Below are 25,798 nucleotides of genomic sequence, written 5' to 3' on the forward strand. Positions count from 1 at the left end.
TACAGAAAAAAGAGAAGAAAAAGAATTATTAGAGATTTAAGAAATAAAGTATATGAAGAAGCATTAGAAAACTCAACTTGTTTGGTCTCCTGAAGACAAGATGGAAAATAAAACATACTTTTCTGCAAGCCCTAAACCATAAAATTAAGATATAGAAACTTATGCAGTGGTAGTTTAGCCTGACCAAAATGAATTCTATCTTTTACCATCTGTCACCATGATAAAATGGGAAGCAAAGAAACTTTGTACAAAAAGTAAACTTCCTTTCAGACCACTCCTATTCCCTGGATGTGGTACTTTACAGTGCTACTCCGAAGATTTCAAGTTTTCCAATAATAGCACTACCTAGTATGGCAAAAGATGTGCTCCCGCAGACTCATAATGCTTTGGTGAACCCCAAAAAGATATTTGAAAGGAAATAATTATTAATAATATCCATACTTAGATTTGGCAATTTCTGGTGCCAAAGTTAAGAGAACAAGACCACTAAGTGGAAGGTGCAAGTGCCAGTATACAATTCCCTGTTATCATTCCTCCTGTATTCAGACAGGAAAAGAAGCTGCATTTAATTCCCACCTTTTTGCTACATACCAAAGTTCAGAGAATACTCCAGGGTAAATCTCCATGAGCAATCTTATGAAATAGTGTTTCTTGGCCCTTGGGGCAAGACAGTGTCTTAGTCGCTATTCAAAAAAGAAATCACTGGTAATCACTTAATGTTCAAAGTCTCTAGCAACTTCAATAGAATAATTTTTAAATTAATAAACAAGCGGAGAAAAAGAATTACTCAGAACAAGGAAAATAAATATCCTTTCTTCTATGATTGTATTAACTAAATCTATTTTATCTGCCAAAACTAAAAAACTGGATGATGATTTCTAACGTTATTTGTTGCTAGTGCAGCTAACAACACTGTCATTCTGTCTCAGACCAAGAGTGGTATTGAGAAGCAGGGTTCACAATGGTCTGATATTTACTCAAATGCATGCATGGTGCTTCCAAAATGCTCAGCTTTCAGACACATACAGCTATAATATAAAATGCATATAAATGTCTATTGTCATGGCCATCCTAAAAAAGGCAAGGAGGAGGATCCAGAAAACTACAGGCTAAGGTTTCACCTCAGTTCCTGGAAAACTTATGGAACAAGACCTCATAGAAGGCATTTCCAGGAACATGAAGGACAGGAAGATGGTTAGGAACAAACAGCATTGATTTACCAAAGGCAAATCAAGCATGGCCAAAATGATCACTTTCAGTGATGAAAGACTGGCTCTGTGGATGAGGGGAGTGCATTGGCTATTGCTTACTTCAAGAACATTTTTGACACTGTCTCCCACAGTCTCCTTACAGAAAAACTAGAGTGATAGCATCTGGGTGGGTGAACAACAAGGTGGTCAGTAGTTCAAAGAAACTGGAGGCTAGTTAGGACAGCTGCTCTTCAGGAAGGGTCAATGCTGATGCTGATATTGTTCAACTTATTCATTAACACCTTGGACAATGACACAGAACACATCCTCAGCAAGTCTGGAGGTGACATTGACTGGGCAGACTGGCTGGCTGGTACTCTTACAGGACACAGCTGCCATTCAGAGCAACCCTGACAAGCTGGACAAATGCACCAACAGGCACTTGGTCAGAAGTCAAAGCTAAGGGAACAGGACTTGGTGTAAGGGGTGGAGGGAGTGGGAATTTCTTCATTATGAGCACGGTGAAACACTTTAACAAATTGCCTGTGGAGACCAGAAATGAACTGATGCAGAGAAACGGGTCCAAATGTTTTTTTTTTCAGGTGCTAGATAAAATAAATTATTATTACTTTTAAAAAACACTGAGAAACTCTGCCACAACTACAGTCTCTTCCTGAAAGGAGAATTGTGATGCTAAGAGAGATCAAATTTGGAAAAGCACATACATGAAAAGCCTCCTGAGTTAACAGATATGTCTCATGTTAATGGGTACTAGGCCACAAGGACAAATTTTCCTGAGAGAAGGACATGCCTAGGAAGTGTGCCAGAGAGCTCCAGGAAAGAGTGAGCAAACTTGGAGAAAGGTAAAATCTAAGTGTCCAGTATCATGAGACATAAGCACAAAAATATGGTAGCCATCTCAAACAGTGAGCTGGAGGCTGCAAGACAAAAGCTGTAACACAACAGAAGAATAGGGATGGAAAATGAAGATGAATGTAGGCAGAGAAAAGAGGGGATAGCATAAAGGCACCCCCTTAGGCAAGGTACTGAAAGTTCTTCAGGATCCATCACTATCTGTGCAAGTCCCTATAGATGACTTCTGAAGGAAAACAGAAGCAACATTTTAAATTTTATAATAAATTTCTTGTTTATGTTTTTAGAAACTTCAACCTGTAGTCTGAAACATTAACTTCAGTTCTGTTCACAGAAAGTACTAACTGAAGTGTGTATTTCTTTTGGATTTTACCTTAGGGTGAACAAAGTATTGATTGAGTTGGCAGCCTCTCCTTAAGGTTCATTTTCATTCACATATGCACGAATGATTCCAAGATGTTAGCATATAAACTCAAGACAGCTAAAAAGAAACAAACAAACAAAACCCAAATCCCCCACCACATCAGCACCAAAAAAGAATCTTTGAAAATAAGAATGTTTCTTACAGTGAATGTCTATTTATTAGAGAGTTGGTAACCCAAAATGATCAGTTTAATTGGCTAATAAAGGTTTCAAATTACACAAAATTTCTCTCCCTGCATGAGTGAGAACTCTATAGTAATATTAATCCTTTCCAGAATTTTATTTCTTTCCCTCATTCATTTTAACATGATTACAATAAGATTTGGTTGGTTTGAGATGCTAACTGCTTGTGCTTCAATCCTTGCCCTCAATTTCTTGTGCAAAAAATTCAGCCTACAGACAGGTTCTTGGATTGCCAGCTTCCCTATTCAGCATCCAGATGTACTCCAGAATCTTGGGGACATGAAGGAAGCACAGTCTTAAACTCTCAGTATGTTTAAGTCCCTCTCCTTTCCTAGAGCTTTCCATGGGCCAGGCTCTGAGATCTCTGAAAATGAGGAAGTACACAGTAAAAGCATACAAGCAATCTTGATGTCTAGATAAGGATCTGGAGAGAGGAAAGGCAGAGAAAAAGCAGACCAGAAACATGGACACCTGGATGGACTAGACATAAAGAGAAGCCAGAAAAATCAAAAACATAAGCATACCCAGCGGGGTAGGAGTCACTTCTCTACCTACATACTCCAATTCTCTCCTGGGCTACGAGACCAAGGAAACACCTTCCTCCACAAACATGCAGGGGTGACATGCACTCATACAAATTGCCCCTAGCCTCTTCATTTGGCCTAGTCATCTTAAACGTACCCTTCTTATGTCAACTCAGAGAAATTATACATTTTAGGGATAATCCACCTCATACTTCATGCACACATGTAAATGTGTTCAATTGACTTAGGCCTTAGAGGTGCCCATTTCTCTCTTCTGGCTATAAAAAGCTGAGAATACTTAGCTCAGTTTTTATTCTAAAAATTACAGGAGATGGTTCATACTCCCATTATCCAAGATAATGTACAGGGCAACAAAGAATTTTTTATGTATTAATACTGTGTAATATGATGCTGACTTTGTAGGAAAAGAAGGGAAAAAATAATGAATTGCAAATGGTAGCAGGACATGAAAGAGGAGACAATGAGGGAGAAGAAGAAATAGAGCATTCTTGTTCAATCCTTGGAAATCACCATAACCACAAATCACGTTCACAGTATGCCCTGCCGTCCTTCCCAACTGCTACTAACTTCCAGAATGTACGTAGCAAATTTTACTCAGACTAGCCACATCTCAGCTATAAGCCTAGGTAAAACTATAATTATGTTAATAACCATTGTTTCCTAAAAAAGCATTCTCTTCACTGAAGTTGCTATAATGGACACAGAGTAAAATTTTTCAAAGACTGTATTTTACCTTCCTAAAAAACAAATTCAACAACTTCAGCTTCTTGAAGTACAATGGAATAACCCCTTCAACTTTGATTTGACCATGCTAACTCCTGATAATGCTGACCAGAAGGCCATTTGGCCTAGATTAGGAGACTAGGCAGCACTGGACTAGAAGAACTTTTTTTGTCTCAGCTACTGCGGACAGACTGATACTTCAACATTATGTTATTTATATTAGAATTCTCATGGTACATGTACCTCTCCTACATCTGATCACAAATGGCTCCCCCTTCCTCTTCCATAGCATGTGGTACTTCAATGGACCTGCACTATACACCCAGCTTTGCTAAACAGCTCTAAAAAGTGCTTCCACCATTTAAATACATTTACACCTAATACAGTAAGTGCTTCCAGACAGATCCAAGAAGCCATAATCAGCATACATCCCTCATCTCTTATACTACATTTTAGAAATTTAAGTTTTAGTGAACACAGCATGCTGGAAGAACATTGCCAGGTAACATTAACCCTGCATTAATAGGTTAATTGACTCTGGTCTTTCACTTCTTCACTGAGGTGTGAGGCTGGTGAATGTGAGGTAACAGTTGAAATAGGTGAGGAGGGGTGGCGGGAGGAAATCACTGCAAAGATAATGAGGTTGACCAGAATAATGAACAAAGAGGTTGTAAAATCTCTGTTCTTAATCCGAATACACTGTAGGCCCAGCTGTGAGCAGTAGGATGGACTAGATCTTGAGGTCCCTTCCAACCAGAAGGATTTTATGATTCTGTGATATAGAGGGCAAAAAACGCAAAGAACTGCCAGCCAAAAAGAGCACGGGCTGACATGTCCAGGCTCCACAAATTACTGAAACATGCCTTCTCTGCATCAGCAAGTCCTTTTATAGATTTGATCATAAAATTCTTCAGTACATTTGCCACCAACTGTCAGCCTTAACTTAGGCTTTTCTCCTCACTTTGTTACCTTAGACGTAATAATTAAGTAATTACTTTTCACTCTTCCCTTTAGCTATTGGATAATGGAGAATTGTTTGCCTTACAAAATCATGTCGTATTTTTTTTGTATGTGCATCCCGTTCATAAAATACACAGGAAAACCATTTTATTTATACTCAGTCTGGGCCTGTTACCTTTATTTACACAGCAATACAGAACCGAAGCATTTATTATTCTCCTCAGAACATTCCCTCTCAAAAAATACAGGAGACAGTTTCCCTTTCTGTCACCTTTATAAACCCCAGGTAAAAATTCAGGAAAACTTCTTTTTCCAGTAGATGAACTACAAAAGGGGAGAGACTTTTCTTTGGAATTCTCCCCCCCCCCCCCCATTTGTTTCTTAATTCCCATCAGCTTTTCAGCAGTCTACTAGAACTGTCTGGGGGAGAATTCTTAACTACAAGAGAGGATTCTCCTTCAGATGAGCAGAAGACTGCATCATACACAAAATGCTCCACAAGTCTTTGGTCTTTTGTGCCCCACTTGCCTCTTCTGAAGGCAGAGTTGCTTACACAGCTGACGAATTAAAGCAGACAGAGGCTGGGGACAGTGGGAAGGAAGTTGTATTCTCAGTGCTATGAAAGTAGAGATTCAATTTTCCATATCATTTGCTCTGCCAAAAGAGAAGAGCTGAAGTCTGCAGTTTTATTGCCTTAGGTGAAATATGAGCTGGCCCTAAACAGGGCATAAATAAATCTGTTTTCTGCCCTTCTGTGGCTGGGAAATGGAAAATTTATTGTTGCTTTCTAAATTCTGCATTCAAAATCCAAATCTAGCTAAAATATTATCTAACTTCATGAAAATATCTCTTGAAAACTCAGAAAGGCCTTGATATATCATAAATCCTTAAGTCTAATATGGCAAAAGCAATGTCTTCTGAATAACACGTTATCTAAGGAATTAGTTTACGCCACAAATTACAGAGTTCTTCATTGACCTCCAGTCTTATCTCATTGGAAATGAAAGTCTTTTGAACAGTGAAATAACTAGCCAGATTACAGGGAAATAGTTCACAGCACATATCTTAAAAATAGAATCATAGAATCATAGAATCATTTCGGTTGGAAAAGACCTTCAAGATCATCAAGTCCAACCATTAACCATGCCCCCTAAACCATGCCCTGGAGTACCCTATCCACTCGCTTTTTTAATACCTCCAGGGATGGTGAATCAACCACTTCCCTGGGCAGCCCATTCCAATGTTTGACAACCCTCTCAGTAAAGAAATTTTTCCTAATATCTAACCTAAATCTCCCTTGCCTCAACTTGAGGCCATTTCCTCTTGTCCTATCTCCAGACACCTGACAGAAGAGACCAACACCCACCTCACTACAACCCCCTTTCAGGTAGTTGTAGAGAGCGATCAGGTCTCCCCTCAGCCTCCTCTTTTCTAGACTGAACAACCCCAGATCCCTCAGCCGCTCCTCATAAGACTTGTGCTCCAGGCCCCTCACCAACTTGGTTGCCCTTCTCTGGACACGCTCAAGCAGCTCAATGTCTTTCCTGTAGTGAGGGGCCCAAAACTGAACACAGCACTCGAGGTGCGGCCTCACCAGTGCCGAGTACAGGGGAACAACCACCTCCCTGCTCCTGCTGGCCACACTGTTCCTGATACAGGCCAGGATGCGATTGGCCTTCTTGGCCACCTGGGCACACTGCTGGCTCATATTCAGCCGGCTGTCAACCAGCACCCCCAGGTCTTTCTCTGCCAGGCAGCTTTCCAGCCACTCTTCCCCAAGCCTGTAGCGCTGCATGGGGTTGCCGTGACCGAAGTGCAGGACCCGGCACTTGGCCGTGTTAAACTTCATACAATTGGCCTCAGCCCATCGATCCAGCCTGTCCAGATCTCTTTGTAGAGCCTCCCTACCCTCAAGCAGATCGACCCTGCCTCCCAACTTGGTGTCGTCTGCAAACTTGCTGAGGGTGCACTCAATCCCCTCATCCAAATCATCAATAAAGATATTAAACAGAACAGGGCCCAACACCGAGCCCTGGGGAACACCACTCGTGACCCGCCGCCAGCTGGATTTCACCCCATTCACCACGACCCTCTGGGCTCGTCCATCCAGCCAGTTTTTCACCCAGTGAAGAGTGCACTTATCCAGGCCACAAGATGCCAGCTTCTGCAGGAGTATGCCATGAGAGACAGTATCAAAGGCCTTGCTGAAGTCTAGGAAAATAACATCGACAGCCTTTCCCTCATCCACTAGGCGGGTCACCCGGTCATAGAAGGAGATCAGGTTGGTCAAGCAGGACCTGCCTTTCGTAAACCCATGCTGACTGGGCCTGATCCCCCTCTTATCCTGGAGCTGCCGTGTGAGTGTTCTCAAGACAAACCGTTCCATAATCTTTCCCGGTACCGAGGTCAGGCTGACAGGCCTGTAGTTCCCCGGATCCTCCCTCTGACCCTTCTTATAAATGGGAGTCACATTGGCAAAATCAATGTATAGCTAATATCCTAGTTAATAATTTCAGGGCAGATACTATAGAATGAAGAGCTGGCAATCTTCCTAGTTTGGACCAAACACCATAAAAGAAATTTGCAATTACTAGGGAATACTCAATGTCTGTCTTTGGATCAGCTGGAGGATTTGGTCAATTTATCACCTTCAAAAGATTTAATTTCCTCGGGGGGTGGGGTGGGAATTAACAAACATGAAAATTTATCATCTATTTCCTTTTGCTAGATTAGTGGTGTATAATTGGGAGACCTTTTGCATTACCTGTTTTACAATGTGTGCAACAAAGCAGACCGTATTATGTTAAATGGTAGCTATTTCATTTATGTCTATAAAATATTGTCAAAAGACAATAGCCATCTGCCACTCTTAGGTAATTGTTCAGGTGAAAACACTTTATGATAATATTCTCTTGTAACAGCTTTTTATCTGCTATAGTGAACATGTGATGAACACCTAATAATTCTGTTTGACACAATAGCCAGCCCACAGAGAGGGCAAATGTTAACAGATGGAAAACATTTAACTGACAAGAGATAATTTGGGGTAGGAAACTCCAAAGTCTCCCTACAAAAATGATAAATTCTAAGCTGTGATAAATTTGTCAATTTTCCTGGTGGAAGCATTATACTCATCTGTGAATTGCGTTGTTTACTGTTGAAAATAGCTACCTCTCGAAGTATCAAATGTCCAGACAGAAAAACTGCCTTTTCATTAGATCAGTTTTTCCACTGAAGTGTAAGCTGGCATCATTTTTGCTGTTGTTGTTGGGGACGGGTGGTGTTATCTTGTTTTGGGCAATTTTTGGGTTTCAGAGGGGTTAAGGTGTGGGTGTTTGTTTGTTTAAGTTTTGTTTATACTACCACACACCACATTTCTGGGACCAAATTTAAAGCATCTGCTAAACTTAATGGCAACAGAAGTTTGGGCACATAAGTCAGACTTTGTGCAACCCACAAATTCAATTAGGCACGTTCCTTGATTTTGCACTTTTTCCCCCCCCCAATATTCTAAGGATTCCCCATTTTGTAGCAAACAGGCACACGTCCTATCGAGTTGCTGGAGGTTCCGAAGGGTAGAATGCCTTCTGATCATCAAGAAAAGCTCATTAGTATCCTACTGCTTGTTATCAGTTTCACAAGAAGGGACCTTAAGGGAACACATCACATTCAACAATCGGCTTTTGCTCATCTTGTGCATGCATGTATGTATGTCTTTTTAAAGAAAATATGTGTTTGACATGCTGCACGCTAGCCTTGCTGGCTAGCTTTCAGTAGTAAAAGCACGCACCAGAAGTTTCAGAACTACAACACAACTGGAACCTGCTCTTCCAGATAAAGATTTTGTATCATATCCTAGAAACAGAAAGTCTGGCATTCTGCACCATAGTAGCATCGTCACTTTGAACTCTTAGTGCCACTGATCAAAAATCTTCCCTTATCATTTGGTTGTGCTTATTTAGATACCGTTTTTTAGAATGCTTATGTATGTTTCCAGTAGGCCTCATTACAAAAAGCAAGCAAATCAATTCCTGCAAAGCTGCACAAAACCATTAAAAGCTACTGCCACAGCTGCAGCTGGAAAGCTATTAGCAACCAAGCTGTTAGGAAATAAACACACAAAAAATTAATCCCAATCTGCATCAAACCCATGCATCTTAGACCACGCTCCAAAGGCTGCCAAATCTGAACTCAGCCAGATCAAATACAAAGTGAATTCCAAATGCATCAGCCTTCAAAACTTTGGAAGGGGATGCCAGTAGTTTGCAAAGCTTGTGATGAGAAACAAATCTTGCAGATAACTAGGTCTAAGCAACAACTTACTGAAATTCAGTAAAAAGTGAGCAGGAATTCAATATGAAATTTCAGTTTGTGGATGGAAACTTTACATAATGCAAATGACTAAGTCCACTGCTGAACTGCACTACCTAGCTCCTTAGTCCTGCCTACTTACTGAATGACTTCACACATCTGATTTGCTCTTATCCTCTACAGCTCTGCAAGCAGTTTGCCACTAAAACGTTCCCATAACAGGTACAGAAAATCTTGAATTAGAAAATGCTAATCTGAAATAGCAGGTTTTTATGGGACACCACTTGCCAAAACAGTTTCCCAAAATCAGCATGTGATACATGGTCCAATCTGGTGGCTAGGATATGGCATACCTAAACAAGCAGCCCCTAAGAAAGCATCAATTACCTAAGAAGTGTAACACCATTGTAATGTTTGCCCTTGAGCGTAAACAATCGCAGTTACAAGAGTAATTTTCACTTAGATCAGTGTATCAGGGACTGTCTGCTACTTTTGGGGCTAGGATAGGGATACCAAAGGGAGGTAGGAGACAACACTAGATTTTCAGTTAAAACAAAATGCATACAATGAGCATCAACAAATTTGCAGGAACAAGACATTCCTCTAAAGAAAACTGAAAACAAATTGTTGAACTACTAGTTGTGACACATAACATACCAATTTCCATTAACCTTGATAATAGAGTAAGAAAAATTGATTACTATGGTGATAACTTTTAAGGCATTTGGTAGGAATCACGGGAAACAGAAACCTATATATAATAATCCTGTTGGGCAAACTGGTAGAAACTTTTCCATAAAATAGAACAGAGAGTAATCCGAATATGACGTAATTAAGAAGAGTCAGAATAGCTTTGTAGAGCAGAAAGCCATGTATCACAAACCAGAGATTTTTAAAGGTACCAGTGAACAGTGAGATAAGTGATTCATTTGGTAACTATAGACTGGATTTCCAAACAACTTTCAAAATGGTCTTGCAACTACTATTCTTGGACAAGTCTGAGATGGCATGGAACAAGATGACAGATTTTCCTGGGTGTTACTTCTTAGAAAACAGAAAACAAGGGATAGAAATAAGCAGACAGTTTTCCCAATTACGTAAGTCAGCAGTTCCACACGGATCGGCTCTGAAATTGTGTGATTCCATACTTTCAGAAATAACATGAAAAGAAAGTATTGAAGTAACAAAGGAGGGATTTTTTTTCTTTTCTCATTTAGGATAGTCAAAGCTGACAACAAAGAACTGAAGATGGCTATCACAGTACCAAGTGATCAGTCAATGAAACAGACGACATTCAATGTCAATAAACTCAAATTAATGTGTTTAGTGGAAAAACAGCCGTAAGTCTGTATCGAATACTGAGCTATAAATTAGTTACTACTATTAAGCATAGAAATTTCTGAAGTCAATTAAGAAAATTCTAGACGCACACTTGCTCAACCATGATTAAAAGGTGAACAATGTTAGGATTTCCCAGGGAAGACCTGACAGTAAAGAAAAAAGGGGTTTACTATGCCAGCATAATCCATAATACGCCTACATCTTAAACGATGCGAAAAGTTCTTGTCCTTACTTCCATCTAAAAACATCCACTTCAGTAAGTAGCAAGACTAAAACAAAAAAACCCCCTACTTCTTCATAAAACACATCTCTAAATTGTTGAAATAACAGTTACATAATGTTATGGAAGACAAACAGGTTAAAAGAAAGAGAAGGAGATAGTAGAGGATATGGCCCAGCAAGGGCAAAGTCATATGATGGCTTTGACAGAACTTTCAAGTGGGTCATTAAACGGATGACTGATGAAAGCTATACCAGCAAAAGCAAACTTTGCATGCTCAGTGACATGCATTTTCTTATACTCCAGGTGAGAACCATGAAGAGGGACCTTGACTATTTCAGCTCAGTGAATTCGTATTTGTCCTGAAGCACATTATAGTCAGGCCAAACAAACTTGAGATAAATGGTATTGAAACTCACTGTGTAATTAACCTTCCTGTTTGAATATCATTTCACCATAAATAAGTGCATACGTCTCTACTTAGATTCTTATGGGGTTTGTTTTTTTGTTTTTTGGTTTTTTTTTTTTCAAAAAGCATGGCATGGTATTTTGCTATTGCAGGTGCCAAAAAGCCAGCATGAAAACATTAAAATTCATCTTAAGCCTCTGAATAGCATCTTGTTTTTTTCCCCCCTTCTCCATAGCTATGCTAAGACTGAATCTATAATTGGCAATTTTTGCAATGCATTCATCTGTAAACATGCTACATAGACTGGAAAAGTAGTAATAAAACTGAACCAGAACTTTAAACCATTGATGGAAAACTAATTATATCAAGAGAGATAAGCAAGCCAGAAATCTGAATCTTTCCCTTACTCCTTGCCCAAGTATTTACAGCATACTTCGCAGTTTACTTGGAGGGACTTCAACTTTCCAGATTGCGTTCTTAATGATTGTAACTGTCCGAAGTGATTTGAAGTATGAGCCCGATCAAAATCTAAAATTCAATGCTATAAATACTTACAGACTGAGGCGTGGTCTTATGACTCGCTGTATTTGAGTGCTATTCATCAAGCGTGTTTTTTTTAACATAATAAAAGATGTAGCAATGTTACAAGGTTAAAAGAAGGGTGATCTCAGCTTTCCAAACAAGCACCATGGAGCACCTTCTATCTCTTAATCCCAGAGTCCTGACTGAGTAAGTTTTTCAGTATCCATGAAGAAAAAATGGATTGTATTAGTAAATGGGCATTATAACGTTTTTCTTTGTAAGCAGTAAAAAGAACATTCTCCCACCCAAAAATAACGTTTGGTTGTTGTTTTTTTTGCTGGTTTGGGGTGTTTTTTTTAAACAAAAAGCATTTCATAAGAAATTTCAGACTCTCTTATGTTCTAGAACACGAAAAATGTTCTAGTGTCATTGCAGTTTACACAATAGTTCAACAGGAACCGGAACAAGGGCTTCCCCTTCCTCCAGAAAAAAAGCCAATCCACTATGATCCAAATCACATTCACAAAGGAACACACAGGAGGCACTGGACAACAAATTCTACTGTTTACCCATCAAATGGGCACTAAAACCAAGAGCTATGAAGCACCACTGACAGTCAGTCAGGACTCATCCAGGAAGAGGCCCTTCTACACAAGCTTAAAGGTCTCCCACATTGCCCAGCAGCAGAAACCATCAGGGACAATGAACAAGGTGGATTTTCCATGGCAACAGAATCAACAGGCCCAAGATGTTGTGACTCATGGTCACATGCGCACTTATGGAAAAGAAGCAGGGTGTCTTGTGCAGGTAAGTGGCATATAAATATAGCTACAAGTTGCACAAGATTTTTAAATAAAACCTGTATGTGGAATTTAAGGGAAGTACACACATGTTCCAACGGTGCCTTGGCCTCTGCTGGCTTTGGCAAAGGAAAGAAACTTTAGGCGACTGCTAAATCTAGCTATAACAGTAGAGACCTCTGATGGTCACAGGCCATCTCCAGAGATGGACTTCATTCTACTATGCCACATAGCAGAGTACTTTTAGCAAAAGACAAACATATCCACTTACTACATTTGACAAGGCATGAACTTATTTTATGCTTTTTATGATCCAGTTTTTTAAAAACTGGTATTCTACAAACAGCCTAGTTTTGTTTTCCTTTAGGGGTTAATAAAAAAAGCAACCGTAGTTAATAGAAACAATCTCACCAAAGCCAAGTCCGGGGTTCACATAATACCCATCTGCACAATTACAACAGTCACAGGTAAAGTCCAACTACAACAAACTGAGAGTAATTAAAATAGAGATGAGCAAGCTATACCCACAGTAATTCAATCACACACATACAAATGCGCAAACATGCAATCAGTCCTATAATTGCAGTGATGCATGACTTGAAGTGAACAGCCTTAACGGTATTATTCATGGCTTTGATAAGTTCCTAGTACTTTGTTACAGTACTACAATAGCAAAGTTACTGCAAATATCTGAAGTAGCGAAGTTTGAGATGTTCCAACAGTCCTCACTCTCCCTACAATATACCTATTTGCTAGGAGATACATGTAGGAAATAAGTAATTTATTCAGTGGTGCTCCTTAAAATCTACTGGGTGGTCTCTATGCAAGCTGTTCACTCATTAGACTTGTTCCTTTAAGACAACAATTTCTGCTCACAGACAAGTTTTTTAAATGAAAAAAAAAAAAAAAAAAAGCGCACCTAACAGAAAGACATAACTCCACAGGCAAAAGGTAAAACCCCCAAGACAACGAAATAACATACCAATCTGATTAGCCCAAATCACATCCAATACTTTGTACGTGGCTTAAGCACAACTGTGTATTTTTGCAAAGAACAAGTGACTAGTAAAACATAAAAAGTTCTGCCCGGAGAAATAACTGAACTGCAATAACCTCAGACTAGCACCTTCCTTAATGCAGGCTTAAGTGTAGGTGTTCAGCAAGATGAAAGCTAACATACATTCCTAAATCAGTGAATAAAACCACAACAGAATAAAGCGCATCTGAAAAAAATGCAGAGATGTCATACACTATTTCTGTTTGCAAGTGGTTCCACTAAATTAGCAGACAAACCATTAAAGTTTTACAGCCTTACCTGCAGAGTACTAGAATGCTGAAAAGCTTTTTTGGTTTTGGTTTTGTTTTGTGGGGTTTTTTTAAATGAGAATGGGAGTGTAGAGAGGAAGGAGATTCTAGAAGTTTCAGAAGATAAACTTCACAGGAAAGAAATTAGATTTTGGGGTGGGAGGGGAAGGAAATGGGAAATTTTCAGTGGAAATGCACAGTACTAGAGAACTGAGGAGATTTAGGAATAAAACGAGAAGAAATTACATGTAAAATGGTTTCTAAACTTTGAACTACTACAACATTAGATATAACCTTTCAGAATTTTTAACTGAGTTTCAGTAGTTGGCACTAAATAAATTTCCCAGCAAATCTAAAACTTCCAGTGCAGTATGAGAAGAATTAGTAAGGATGAACAGGATTTTACAGAGTTGGAGTACTATTTTTCAAAAGGCATCTAGATAATGTAGGGATTCTCTTCCACTACACTTTCAAAAGGTTCAGCACTTCTCAATGTTCTACCATTTGCCTCTATCTACGTATTTACAATGACCTTAATTATAAACGGCACTTCTACAAAGAGCTCTTGCCATATCTAGGCTTATACCTGTAACAATTTTTTACATGTAAAAGTCTCAGATGATCATCAAAGCAGAGAGCAGAAGGAAGAATTCAATAAAAAGGTCATTGATTTCCAAAATTTTTGACAAGGTTGGTATCACAACTGAACAACACTGGTGTCATCAGTACATTGCAATAACTAGTTCTACAAGTTAAGAGTTTGCAGAGCATAAAAATACTAGATCTAACACGTATGATGCATTCTCTAACAATGGTGCAAAGAGCACAAAATACAGTCTGTTTCCAGACACCAATATAGTGCAGTGAAGGACAGACGATGCCATGAGAATTAGAACCTTTATTTTGGCAGGAAAGCATGACATAAAAAGCTGAAAACCTATCCATATCTAATCTCCATTCTCCTTCCAGTTGCCTCCTATCCAGAATTTATCATTCAATTCGAACCAATGGGGCAGCAAACAGTTCTTTTTACCATCCAAACCTTCTGGCAATTAAGCTGGGAAAAATAACATCAGTTATTACATAAAAGAAAATAAATGTGTCTCAGTCACTCCAGATAAAAGAAGCAAGCACAAGACAATTTAAGAACTTGCAAATGAATACACATAAGAAATGGACACTGTGAACAGGTAAGTTGTTTTCCCTCATATTAACTAACTTGCTTATGGTACAACATTTCTCTACTGCATGACCAACTTACTTATGGAACTCCATTATTTCAAAATTCCTGCAATTATGAAATAACTGATACATATCAAAAAATGAAGAAATCATTCAATGTGATTCCAGCACAACATGACCCCAACACAAAGAATAATCTATGTTTTAACACCTCCTTCCCTCTCACCCTTCAATCCATCAGCAGAAGAGTGCCTGAAGCTGGAACAATGACTGCAATTCTAGTTTGGATGCCAATTTCAATGCTGATCTGTGATGATCAGAATGCACACAGCCAGACAGGATGAATTATGTTAATTATCTCTGGTGCTCAGCACCCTTCTCTCTCAAAATGTCATCAATTAATTTAAGTTAAATCCTAAGCTATTTTTACCTTGAAGTTTGCTGCTTTTGTTTCAAACAAGAAAAGAGAGGGTTTATACTAAAAAAAACAAAGCTTTCTCTTCCCTTCAAATCTAACAAAAAGATATTAACACCCCCTTCACATCTTGGCCTGTTTCCATCCTCAGACTGTAATAGCAAGTATAAATTATTGTTTCAGATTATCTGAGGTCCCAGAAAAAAAGAAAAAAGCAGCACTGGGTAGATGATGAAACAATCCTGGATAAATGAATATGATATTAAATGGACAGGCAGCATAAAGAAAGTTATTTTTTAGGAATACTCTTATACAGAATGTAACACTGGATAATGAAGAGCAACGGTTCAACAGCAGAGTAACTACTATAGGGCAGATATAAAGAATAATGTGTGATATTGACAGAATATTACAAAAATTGGAAATGTAGTTGCATATAATTGCATGTTAGGGATGTGAAAAGTCAGAGGAACTAAAAGGATAGCATGATTTTAAAAAAAAAAAAAACAAAACCCGATTGATTCAAAGTCATTTTGGAGAACTACACAAAAGGTCTTTTACTGTATGAAATTGGATAATGCTAGGGATCTGCTACAGATTTGAAAAAACAAACTTCGAAAGTTATTAGAAACCTAGCTACCAACAGGAAATACAACAGACTGGACAATCGGGGAGAATTCATAAAATTTTATGTTAGTCTAATCTCAACAAGCTTTTTCTGTATTCAGGAGAGAACAACTGAATCATCCAGAACAAGCAATGCTCTCCTACATCTCTCTAAATGAGCGTATCTCCGTCCACTGAGTACAGAAGAAAAAAAAGGGAGATTAAATTAAGCTTACGAAATTCATTCAGCTGTAGATTGAATAATAAATGTTCATCAGATTTTGTAAAAAAAAAGAAATCTATTTAAGAATTACTTTTGTTAAGAACAGAGGTTATGATTCATAACAAACACTGGCTTGATTTTAATTCAGAGTGTGCTATATTGAAAGACTATAACTCCATAACTTAAGAGTAAACTGTGGCAAGTTTAACAGAACTGCTAGTGAAATCAATTGTATGCCTGAGTCTAGGGGAGTAAGAGAGGAAAGAACTGTACCAAACTTAAACCAACAAACTTCTGCAACCAATCATACAACAAAAATTAACAGAAAGCCTACAAGGAACACAAAAAATGCAAGCAGAGGTAGAGCTGATACACAAAAGTCCATCTCACAGAGCTTTTCCAAAGGATGTAAAAAACCCCAAAAATAGCACTTAAAAAACAAAACAGCTTAAGACAAGAAAATTACCAAACAGAAACTGAGCTGCTGTGAAATTCAGCCAACAATGAGTCTAACAATCCAACAGACTTCTGCCAGGGATCTCTTCCAGAAGTTTTCAACAACCCTGTTTTAGTACTACACAGAAATAATAAAGCACTGGGTTTCCCCCACCCCAGTGCTTCAGTGATACCAGTCTGAAACCAGAGAAGTGAAAGGACAATTACATGGGTACTTCAGACCTTCCAAAATTACATCCATTTCAGTAAAAAAAGGTGACTACATTCTTAAGTAAGAAGGCAGCCTCTTTTTTCTGAAGCAAATTCTCAAACATCAATATATGCTCAAAAATTTTTGAAATATGTTATGTAAATAACAAAGATTTTGCTTTCCATCTTCTTAAATGTTTATTTAACGTACTGAAATACTTGAAAACAGAAATAGCTTTACAATAGTGTTAATTGCAGTTATTTTTGTATCAAGTAATGGTGTGCTCCTGTAACTTTCAGTTGCTCTGTTTAGTAAATAATTTTAATCAAACAATTACAAATTAAATGCCTATGTAAAGCCTTCTCTATTATAAGAAAGGGTATGTTTTCTGACTTATATAAATTATGATCTTCACCACAACACAACTACTGCATTACCACAGGGCATCCACCCAGGAAGTCCTAAGTCCAGTCAGTATCATCAGCTTAGAAGAGCCATGCAATAATTCACAGAGCTCAAATATGTATAGTTACGTGTAAGTGTGTGTGTGTATACATACGGGAACATAAATATGGATATATACATACATACACTTTTCCTGATTCATTTTAGTAGTGTGGTATTTTAGCTTTTAAAAATGCACAAAGCTCCCCTTTCTACTTCTCAAAGAATGTGTATGCAACTGAAAAATTAAACATGAAAAAATCTGTTTTAAAAACCTATGCAATTTAGTAATTGCTTTCAGTTTCTGTAAGCGGCATATTATCAGTATTCTTCCATATCTATGAAATTATCTGTAAATAAAATACACCTCTCCAAGGTACAGATATCATAATTTAGTATTATTTTGAACTTTGTAATCTTTTATATAATCCTAAGAACTTTTCTGAAAATACATTTACATGAATCTACTCTTAGTTGCTCTGACTCAGATCAATTGCATTCTTCTTTCAGTGATGCAACTGAGAGAAGGGATTCATCAAGTAGACTTTATACATTACTGCAGTAGACGAATACTACTTAAGTGTTGCATTGCTTACGCTTTGCTGTACATTAATAGTTAAGAGCAAAGAAGAAACAAGATTTGGATCACATACAACTGAAGAAGTTTCAAATGAAATTTCTGCAGGGAAGTGGAAGTTTGTCCTGCTCTGCGCAAGATGCTTTAGTAGAGAATCTCCAGAGTTCTCTTCTAATGTCTTTTATTCGTTGATTCTATTCTCCTATTTTGCCATTTTGTACATGCTATAGCAGCAGGGGCTTCAAATCTGAAGCTATAATGTTAGGAAAGAAGAGAAGCTGCGCATTTGCTCCCTCTGTTACCAGTAAATTACTTACTTGGAACTGGGCCTTTGGAAAAAAGACGTTAAGGTAAGTTTCTTTCTTCCTGTTTCTTTTTGCTAGTGTTAAGCTGAGGAAGCTTCACTGAAATCAAATAAAAGCTACAAACGAAAGCAGCAAGAAATGTGGTCCCTTAGCTCTTGTGTTTGTTCAGGCCCTAAGACCATTTGCACCCACAAAAATTGCTTTCTCCAACAGCTTTATGGTAACATACTATCTTTTGCGGCTTTCCATGAATTAAAAGTAGTTTCTGATGGCACAGGTTTACATTAAAAGGCAACTTCTGTTCTAACACTGTGGTATCTCACTGCTTCCCATTATGCCTGCAAAAAGACTTAACATATTCTTAGATTTCAAGGGACGGATTAAGACACTGGAAACAAATTTCTAGCCTGCACGATTTCAGATTTTTTGGGAATTCCTTGCACACTCCACATTTGGAGTGTGCTCTTCTCGGCTCCACTCAGTGGGAGGGCCATGCAACATTTCCCTGGATCTCCTCTGAAAGTCTGTACATCACACTGGAACAAGAGTATTATAGGAAGGTGAACTATGACTCTTGTCCCTCTTGCCAGGAGTAACTGATTTGTAACAATTCTTCAGTTAAAAAATTACTTCCTTTTGCCTACTCAAGTCAGCTTGAATGATCTTTAGTCCTATCACAGAACTTCCTTAGCAGTCTTGGAAATCTTTACCTATCTGTTTAAGACACTTCAGTCCAATTTCTGAAAGGAGTTGAATTGTGGGGCACCTCCATATACAGCACAGCATATTCTTCTGTTCACAGTACTAAATATGGCATCTTCTCCAGATTCTACTGCAGATTGATCTGCCAATGTCCATGTTTACCACTATCAATTTAGCAGTGGAAACTGCACAGGAGAGTTACACAAATCCTTACCCAAGGCAAACATATAAGTCATTCCAACTCACTATCAATCCATTAGGTAAATGGCAAGTAACAGATTTTCTGGTGGAGACACAACAAACCGGACATCAGACAAAACCATCTCAACATCTAATGACTTATTACCCATTATCTGGAATGCATTTACCTTAAAAAAAAAAAAAAAAAATCAATTTAAAGTGTTGATGAGATTAAAAGAGGCAAAATGCACTTTAGACAAATTGTATTTTAAGGAGGTATTTGAAAGGACAGAGCACAGAGACATCATTACACTGAGAACACAACAGGAAGGGTCTATGTTATTTGCATACAGTACATGAAAAAGAGGAGGATTTATTCATACATGAGGAGGGATGAGAAAAGAGATGAACAAGGAAATGTTTTTATGAAAACACAAAACTTCAATTTTAGCAAAAGAGGAGCTAATCTTATAAGGATTTAAGCATAGTGATATTGTAAATATGACAGACCAAAACTCAAGACAGTTTGGAAGGCTGGAGAGAAGGTTCAGTAGATGAAATAATCGTAGTTTGGGCAAGGACACTGAAGACAGAAAAGCAGCACAGGGGTCTGCCATTCAAGCTCTTCAAGAAGACAACAGAAAGGAAAAATCACAGGTCCTGAGAATTTTGTACATATAAACACACTTTTGACACTTTTCTTGCCAATATAGTCCTTGTAGAAGTTAACTCTTGGACTAAGAGACCTAACTCTTCTCTTACTGATTTTCTAAGGTGTAATAATATTAAAATACTTAACAATTGCAATTAACATGTCATTGCAATTACACACCATCATCAGGAGAGCAAAACATACATGCAAAGGAAGGAAATACTGACATTTCAGATTTTCCATCTATATCCAAAAAGGTTTATTCATCCAATTTTGAATAAAGGGTATTAAAATAACACAGAATAATCAACATGAGAAAATGAACATCACAAACTATGTTTTCAGCCTAATTGTATCAGGAAAGAGACACTGAAGAGTCAGTTTACGAGAGCAGAGTTGAAGATAAGATTTACCAACATAAACAAAATTACAAGCATATCAAAACTAGTTTCCTGGAAATTCATGCATCAAATGCAATAGCACATTTCAGTTTAGTTATATGAATCTAAAAACATCACATCATCATGATAAACGGGTGACGGTATTTTCTAAACTTAATGTCAGTGGGTTGTAAAGATTAATACCCACATTCTTCCTTGCATAAATTCACTATCCGAAACTGATAGGCTGAAACTGATTCTCTGTTTTTAGAAGGTATAACAAATCTATGAACTATGGTATCATCATTTAAAATGGTTCAGAATTGCAATGACATTTTCTATACAATTCATTAACTCTTGCTTTGCTTTATAAGGAACAGACCTTCATTTAAACTGGCTATTTGCAATTAGACCTCTTTTTCACTTGTAAAGACCTGACTTCATCTCTTTTTTTGTCTAATGCTAGTTTTCCTTTGAACACAGTATCACATACAAATAAGTAGCAAGAATAAACTACAACGGAAACAAACAAAAAAATCCGGTTTCATGAGGATAGGTGAATCTGAAAAGGAGAGACCAACACACTGAGAAAAATAAGAACAGTATTATTAGCACATACAGTAAATGTCATTTATTAGCACTTTAAACAAAAAAAAACAAAACCAAAACAAAACAAAAACCCAACCAACCAAAAAACAACACCCCGCCCCCCGCCCAGCCTTTCAAGTGCTCACAATTCAGCGTTTTTGTTCTGCCACAGAGTTCTCCTTCCCCCAGTGCTACATCACAGAAGGACATGTATCACAACAGGAGAGACACGGTTTTCCTGCATGCGTACATTTTGATTCAGCAACCCCACAACTGGCTTGCAAAGAGTCACAAGAACATCTTTTCACGGGGAGCTCAGTTCCTTCCCATCCTCTCAGCTATGGCTCCCTTATTCAGCTTATTTTAAGGACAGAAACCTAACATCCTGGATTCAAGAAACACAGGGATTAATCCACTTGCTACTGAGCTCTGCACAAAATTTTTGCCGTGACATTAATCTGAGTTACATTGTACCTTAAAAATGCCCATAGCAGAAACACAGCTGGAAGCACTAATTTACCCTCCAAATCATCAGTAACCCAGAATAACATCATTTTATAGAATGACTTGCCATCCAAGGCTCAGGTGACACTGTGTGAAAAGGAGATACATAAGGTAAACCAAAAAATACATCTTCCCAACTTTTAACAGGTTTAGGAAGTACATTTTGCATCTGGTAGAAAAAAATCTGACCTATCAATCAATTGGAAATGTAATTTTAAAACAGTTTTTAAGTAGGCAATTCTGTTGCATTATTTAGAACTCTGAATCACCAGAATTACTAGGGAAGGTGTGTTTACCCTATTTACAAAAAAGTATACTATATTTTTGAATATTGTATTATATTATATTTGAACATCATATATATTATATGATTTTAACACTACAGGACTAATCACTTCCCTCGCCAACCTGGAAGATGCAGTTGGGGCTGCAAACTCAGCCATTCAACTCAAATGTGAATATCTGACACTCTGAGACAGCACAGTATCAATTTTGAATGATGCAATTTAAAAAACATTTTTCCACCAATATGCCCATGTTGGCGGATGGTGTAGAATACTATTTTCCGTAGAAAAAACAGATGCATTATAAATCTATTCTCATATTCCTTTCATCTCAAACATGATGCAAAACACCCAATGCACCTTATCTTCCCTAATTACCATGTAATTTCCGAAAAAGTTAGATACCATCTTCTATTACACATTTAACTTTTCTATTTAGACAGAGCAATATATGAATGTTTTACTCCCTCAGAACACAGTAATGGTGCTAATACACTGAGGAGTAGACAGAGAGTGGCTTGCATCATTCCTTATAATTAGTCTTAATAATTACTTCTTTGTACATGAGCTAATTCAAAAAAAATAATAATAATCTTCCCAAAGCAAGTAGATGACACTGCTACAGGGAAATATCTACTCAGCAGATCACTTAAGAACAAGCATGACACTTGAAGTTAAATGAATTAAATTAACATGTGCCAAAAGGTTCTACCAAAGCTTACAGAAGATGCTCTACACATAGTTTAGAGAAAATATATGAATGTTTACTTTTTTGGACCTCATGGTATGTAGGCCTACACATCACTACTACTTAAGTTACAGCTTCTGCTTTTACTTACTGTGAAATGTTGTCAATCATTCAACTGTGCTCAACCAAAGAATACAAAATACACCAAAAAGCCAGGAGTCTACTCTGAAGAGTAGCTGCCCAATGACATATTTTTCTCCCCAATTATTATTGGAATGTCTAACTTCATTCCTCAATTCAAGGGAATTTTGAAAAAATATCTGCAATGTGCCATTTAAATGAATCACAGTTGTATAGTTAAAAAGAAACGTTCAGCTCAATGAATTTGAAAAGAACTCTAAAACTCAGGAGATTTCATTACAGGTTAAAGAGATTCCTGTATTTACTTCATTAGCAGTTGACTTGTTTCATCTCTTTATTAACAGCTATAGTAATACCTGCAGAAATTTCAGTTTCAGTCCAAGAGGAAAGATTTGCAACCTCCCAGACCCTATAAGCAACAGGAAGGTTCATAATTGGCTTCCATTAAAGGCTAACTTACACAGGGGGAAAAAATAATTCTCTGGTTAAGTTTTTCTGTACTAAGATGCTGAGATACACGTAAGAGAGTAGCTCAATGAATAACCAACTTGTGCTATTTGCAGTAGATTCTTCTACATTCAGACCTACATCACTTGCTAGGTATAGCAACTGACCACTGTAAAGCAAGGAGAATTTTCATGCTCTGAGGAAAAGTCTGCATCCAGCATCGGCAGACCCAGAAAGGGCCTGAACAGCCATCTCTGCTTACGGTTTCTGCACTGTAATACCCACATCCTGATCACAAGGAAAAAACACCACTCAGTTATGGGAACTCCAGTACAGCAGCCTCCAGTTACCGCAGTAAAGGTCTTATTTTTGAAAATACACAAGTAAGCTTCAGAGCAATGAATATCCAAGCTAAGTCCCCTTTTAGACAAGGGTCTACCCTCATGTTTAATGAGCAAAGAATAATTTGGGAAAATAAACTTAGAATTCTGACTTCAATTACAATGGTTTCAAACTACTGACGTCTGCAGAACTATTCACGTGCTATATTGCTGCATAAACCAAATAATCCTAACACATAGAATTAAGCCCAATGGACATGCCCAGAGAAAAATGGGCAAGCGCAGGGGCGGCTGGCCATAAGGAAACACAAAAATTAAACCACATTTAATAAAGATGAGACAAATTTTTCATTCCTGTCCAGGTTACACTAACAGAAGTCAAAAACGTAGAATTGGGACCTTTAAACTGCAAGAAGTAAAACAACTGTTTTCTATCTTCTGTTTAAATGTTGAAGATGCTCACTGCTTCAGTAAATACAGTTTACTGCTATCAAAGGTCTCTTCAGTGAAGAGATTTATAACTACATTTTGCTTGACAAATATTCGTAACTCTGAAAATTCTGGAAATGCTGTAGTGCATTCCACAGTAATTGGAACACAGGACTTTGTAAGAATCTCCTGTTTTACGTATATGCACACTGATATGCACTTCCTTTTCCAGAAGGAGACTTCTCACAGCTGCAGAGAGGATTTTGAAACTTAAAGCTAAATGAACCTGTGGGATGGATAAATGTACCCACTGTAACATACCCATTCTGCTTCATGCACCTAGTTTGCTCAACTAACTTCTACCCAGCTCTACATTGTGCAGAGTAGAAATATCTACTGTGTGGGGACATTTTAAACAGAAGCAACAGCTTCACAAAACCTTACACAATCTAATCTTCCACTGGTTTCCTATTGAAATGTTATGAAAAGTTTTCAAAGCATATAAAAGAATAATCAGATTCTGAAAATTGTCATACCTGATACAGCAAGAAAATCATCAATACTTGTTATATCATCCACAGCTTCAGTAAGAACATGGATGTGATTCTCCCATGTACTCCTATACATCTCCATGTTGTTTTTCACAACTTGACTTTTTGGTCTGGCAGCAAGAGCTAAAGCAGCATTAATAACCTGTACCAAAAATAAACACAAAACCCAACATCTAATTAATTATGTCTTCAGAAACAAAATTTTCTATTTTACTTAAAATTGCAGAGCAGCATTTCTGTTCTCTAAGCAAAAGCGTAGCTCAGCTTTTGTTTCTGTTCTCAGCAGGAATATCAGTCAGCTGTTGCTTAGGCCGACTTCCATTTTAGCTTCGTAAATAAAGCAGCTAATGGAATAGGATAGCAAAAATCCCAAAGTTTTAGTTTCAGTTGGAGAATTCATACTATTCCAGTTTGCAAGTGTCCTGGTTTCAGCTGGGATAGAGTTAATTGTCTTCCTAGTAGCTGGTACAGTGCTATGTTTTTGAGTTAGGTAGGAGAAGAATGTTGATAACACACTGATGTTTTCAGTTGTTGCTAAGTAGTGTCTAGTCTAAAGTCAAGGATTTTTTTCAGCTTCTGATGCCCAGCCAACAAGAAGGCTAGAGGGGCACAAGAAGTTGGGAGGGGACACAGCCAGGACAGCTGACCCAAACTGGCCAAAGGAATATTCCATAGCATGTGACGTCATGCCCAGTATATAAACTGGGGGGAGTGGGGGTGGGGGAATTGCCACTCAGGGACTAACTGGGCGTCGGTCAGCATGTGGTGAGCAATTGCATTGTGCATCACTTGTTTTGTATATTCCAATCCTTTTATTATTACTGTTGTCATTTTATTAGTGTTATCATTATTAGTTTCTTCTTTTCTGTTTCATTAAACTGTTCTTATCTCAACCCACAAGTTTTACTGTTTGGGTTTTTTTTCCCCGATTCTCTCCCCCATCCCACTGGGTGGGAGGGAAGTGAGCGAGTGGCTGCATGGTGCTTAGTTGCTGGCTGGGGTTAAACCACGACAGCAAGGTATCAATACAAGGAGGTTTTTACTTACACACACTAAAAGCACACAGATATGAGCATGGCATGTATCACTTTAGTTTTGAGTTTAAAATCTGTAACAACTGTTACCACACAACTTATTATGGACTATCTTCACTGAAAGAGTATTATCAGCCTCTGTCATGTAAAAGTGGAAAGTTTTGCCAGGACAAGAGAGGTCTCTTTTAGGATCAGTGGCATGGGACATAACACATACCGCATCTATGTAAAAGCAGCAGGCTGGTATTTCTACATCAGTTAGGGCTAAAAATAGAAACTATGTTCTCATTAAAAAGGTAGAAGTTGGAAACTGAAGATGGAAATATTGGTCCTAAAGTGATTACTTCTATAGATACCTCTTCAATCATTTAATTAGCTAGTGAGGTTTTTTTGCTAACAGGGCTTTTTGTTGATATCTGTAAACATTATTTAAATTAAACTAATACATATCCCAGGTAGAAGCTAAACATTAACCTTACAGTAGCCTTTTCTCGCCTTCCCAATATTGCTTATTTATCAAGCGGAGAATGGTTTTAAGACAACAAAACACCATGTAAAGCAAGAAATGGGAAGAATAAACACAATGTGCCACACTAATCCCCAGAGCTGACAGCGTACACTCATTAAACATTCCTGTATATCATGCCACTGTAATCAAGTCATTGCACCAAAGA

At 37.9% G+C, this 25,798-nt stretch overlaps 1 protein-coding gene across 3 annotated transcripts in view; it reads right to left on the reverse strand.

The window, feature by feature from the left end:
• Window positions 1-25,798, reverse strand: part of CTNNA3 (catenin alpha 3) — a 568,565-nt gene that overhangs the window by 146,711 nt on the left and 396,056 nt on the right. For all 3 annotated transcript variants that reach the window (XM_052799302.1, XM_052799303.1, XM_052799300.1), the window contains one exon: window positions 24,076-24,232. In XM_052799302.1, coding sequence (XP_052655262.1) covers window positions 24,076-24,232 — 157 coding nt within the window. The remainder of the gene's footprint in view (window positions 1-24,075; window positions 24,233-25,798) is intronic.

This window comes from Harpia harpyja, chromosome 10, assembly GCF_026419915.1.
Source record: "Harpia harpyja isolate bHarHar1 chromosome 10, bHarHar1 primary haplotype, whole genome shotgun sequence".
In the NCBI taxonomy this organism is placed as follows: Eukaryota; Metazoa; Chordata; class Aves; order Accipitriformes; family Accipitridae; genus Harpia; species Harpia harpyja.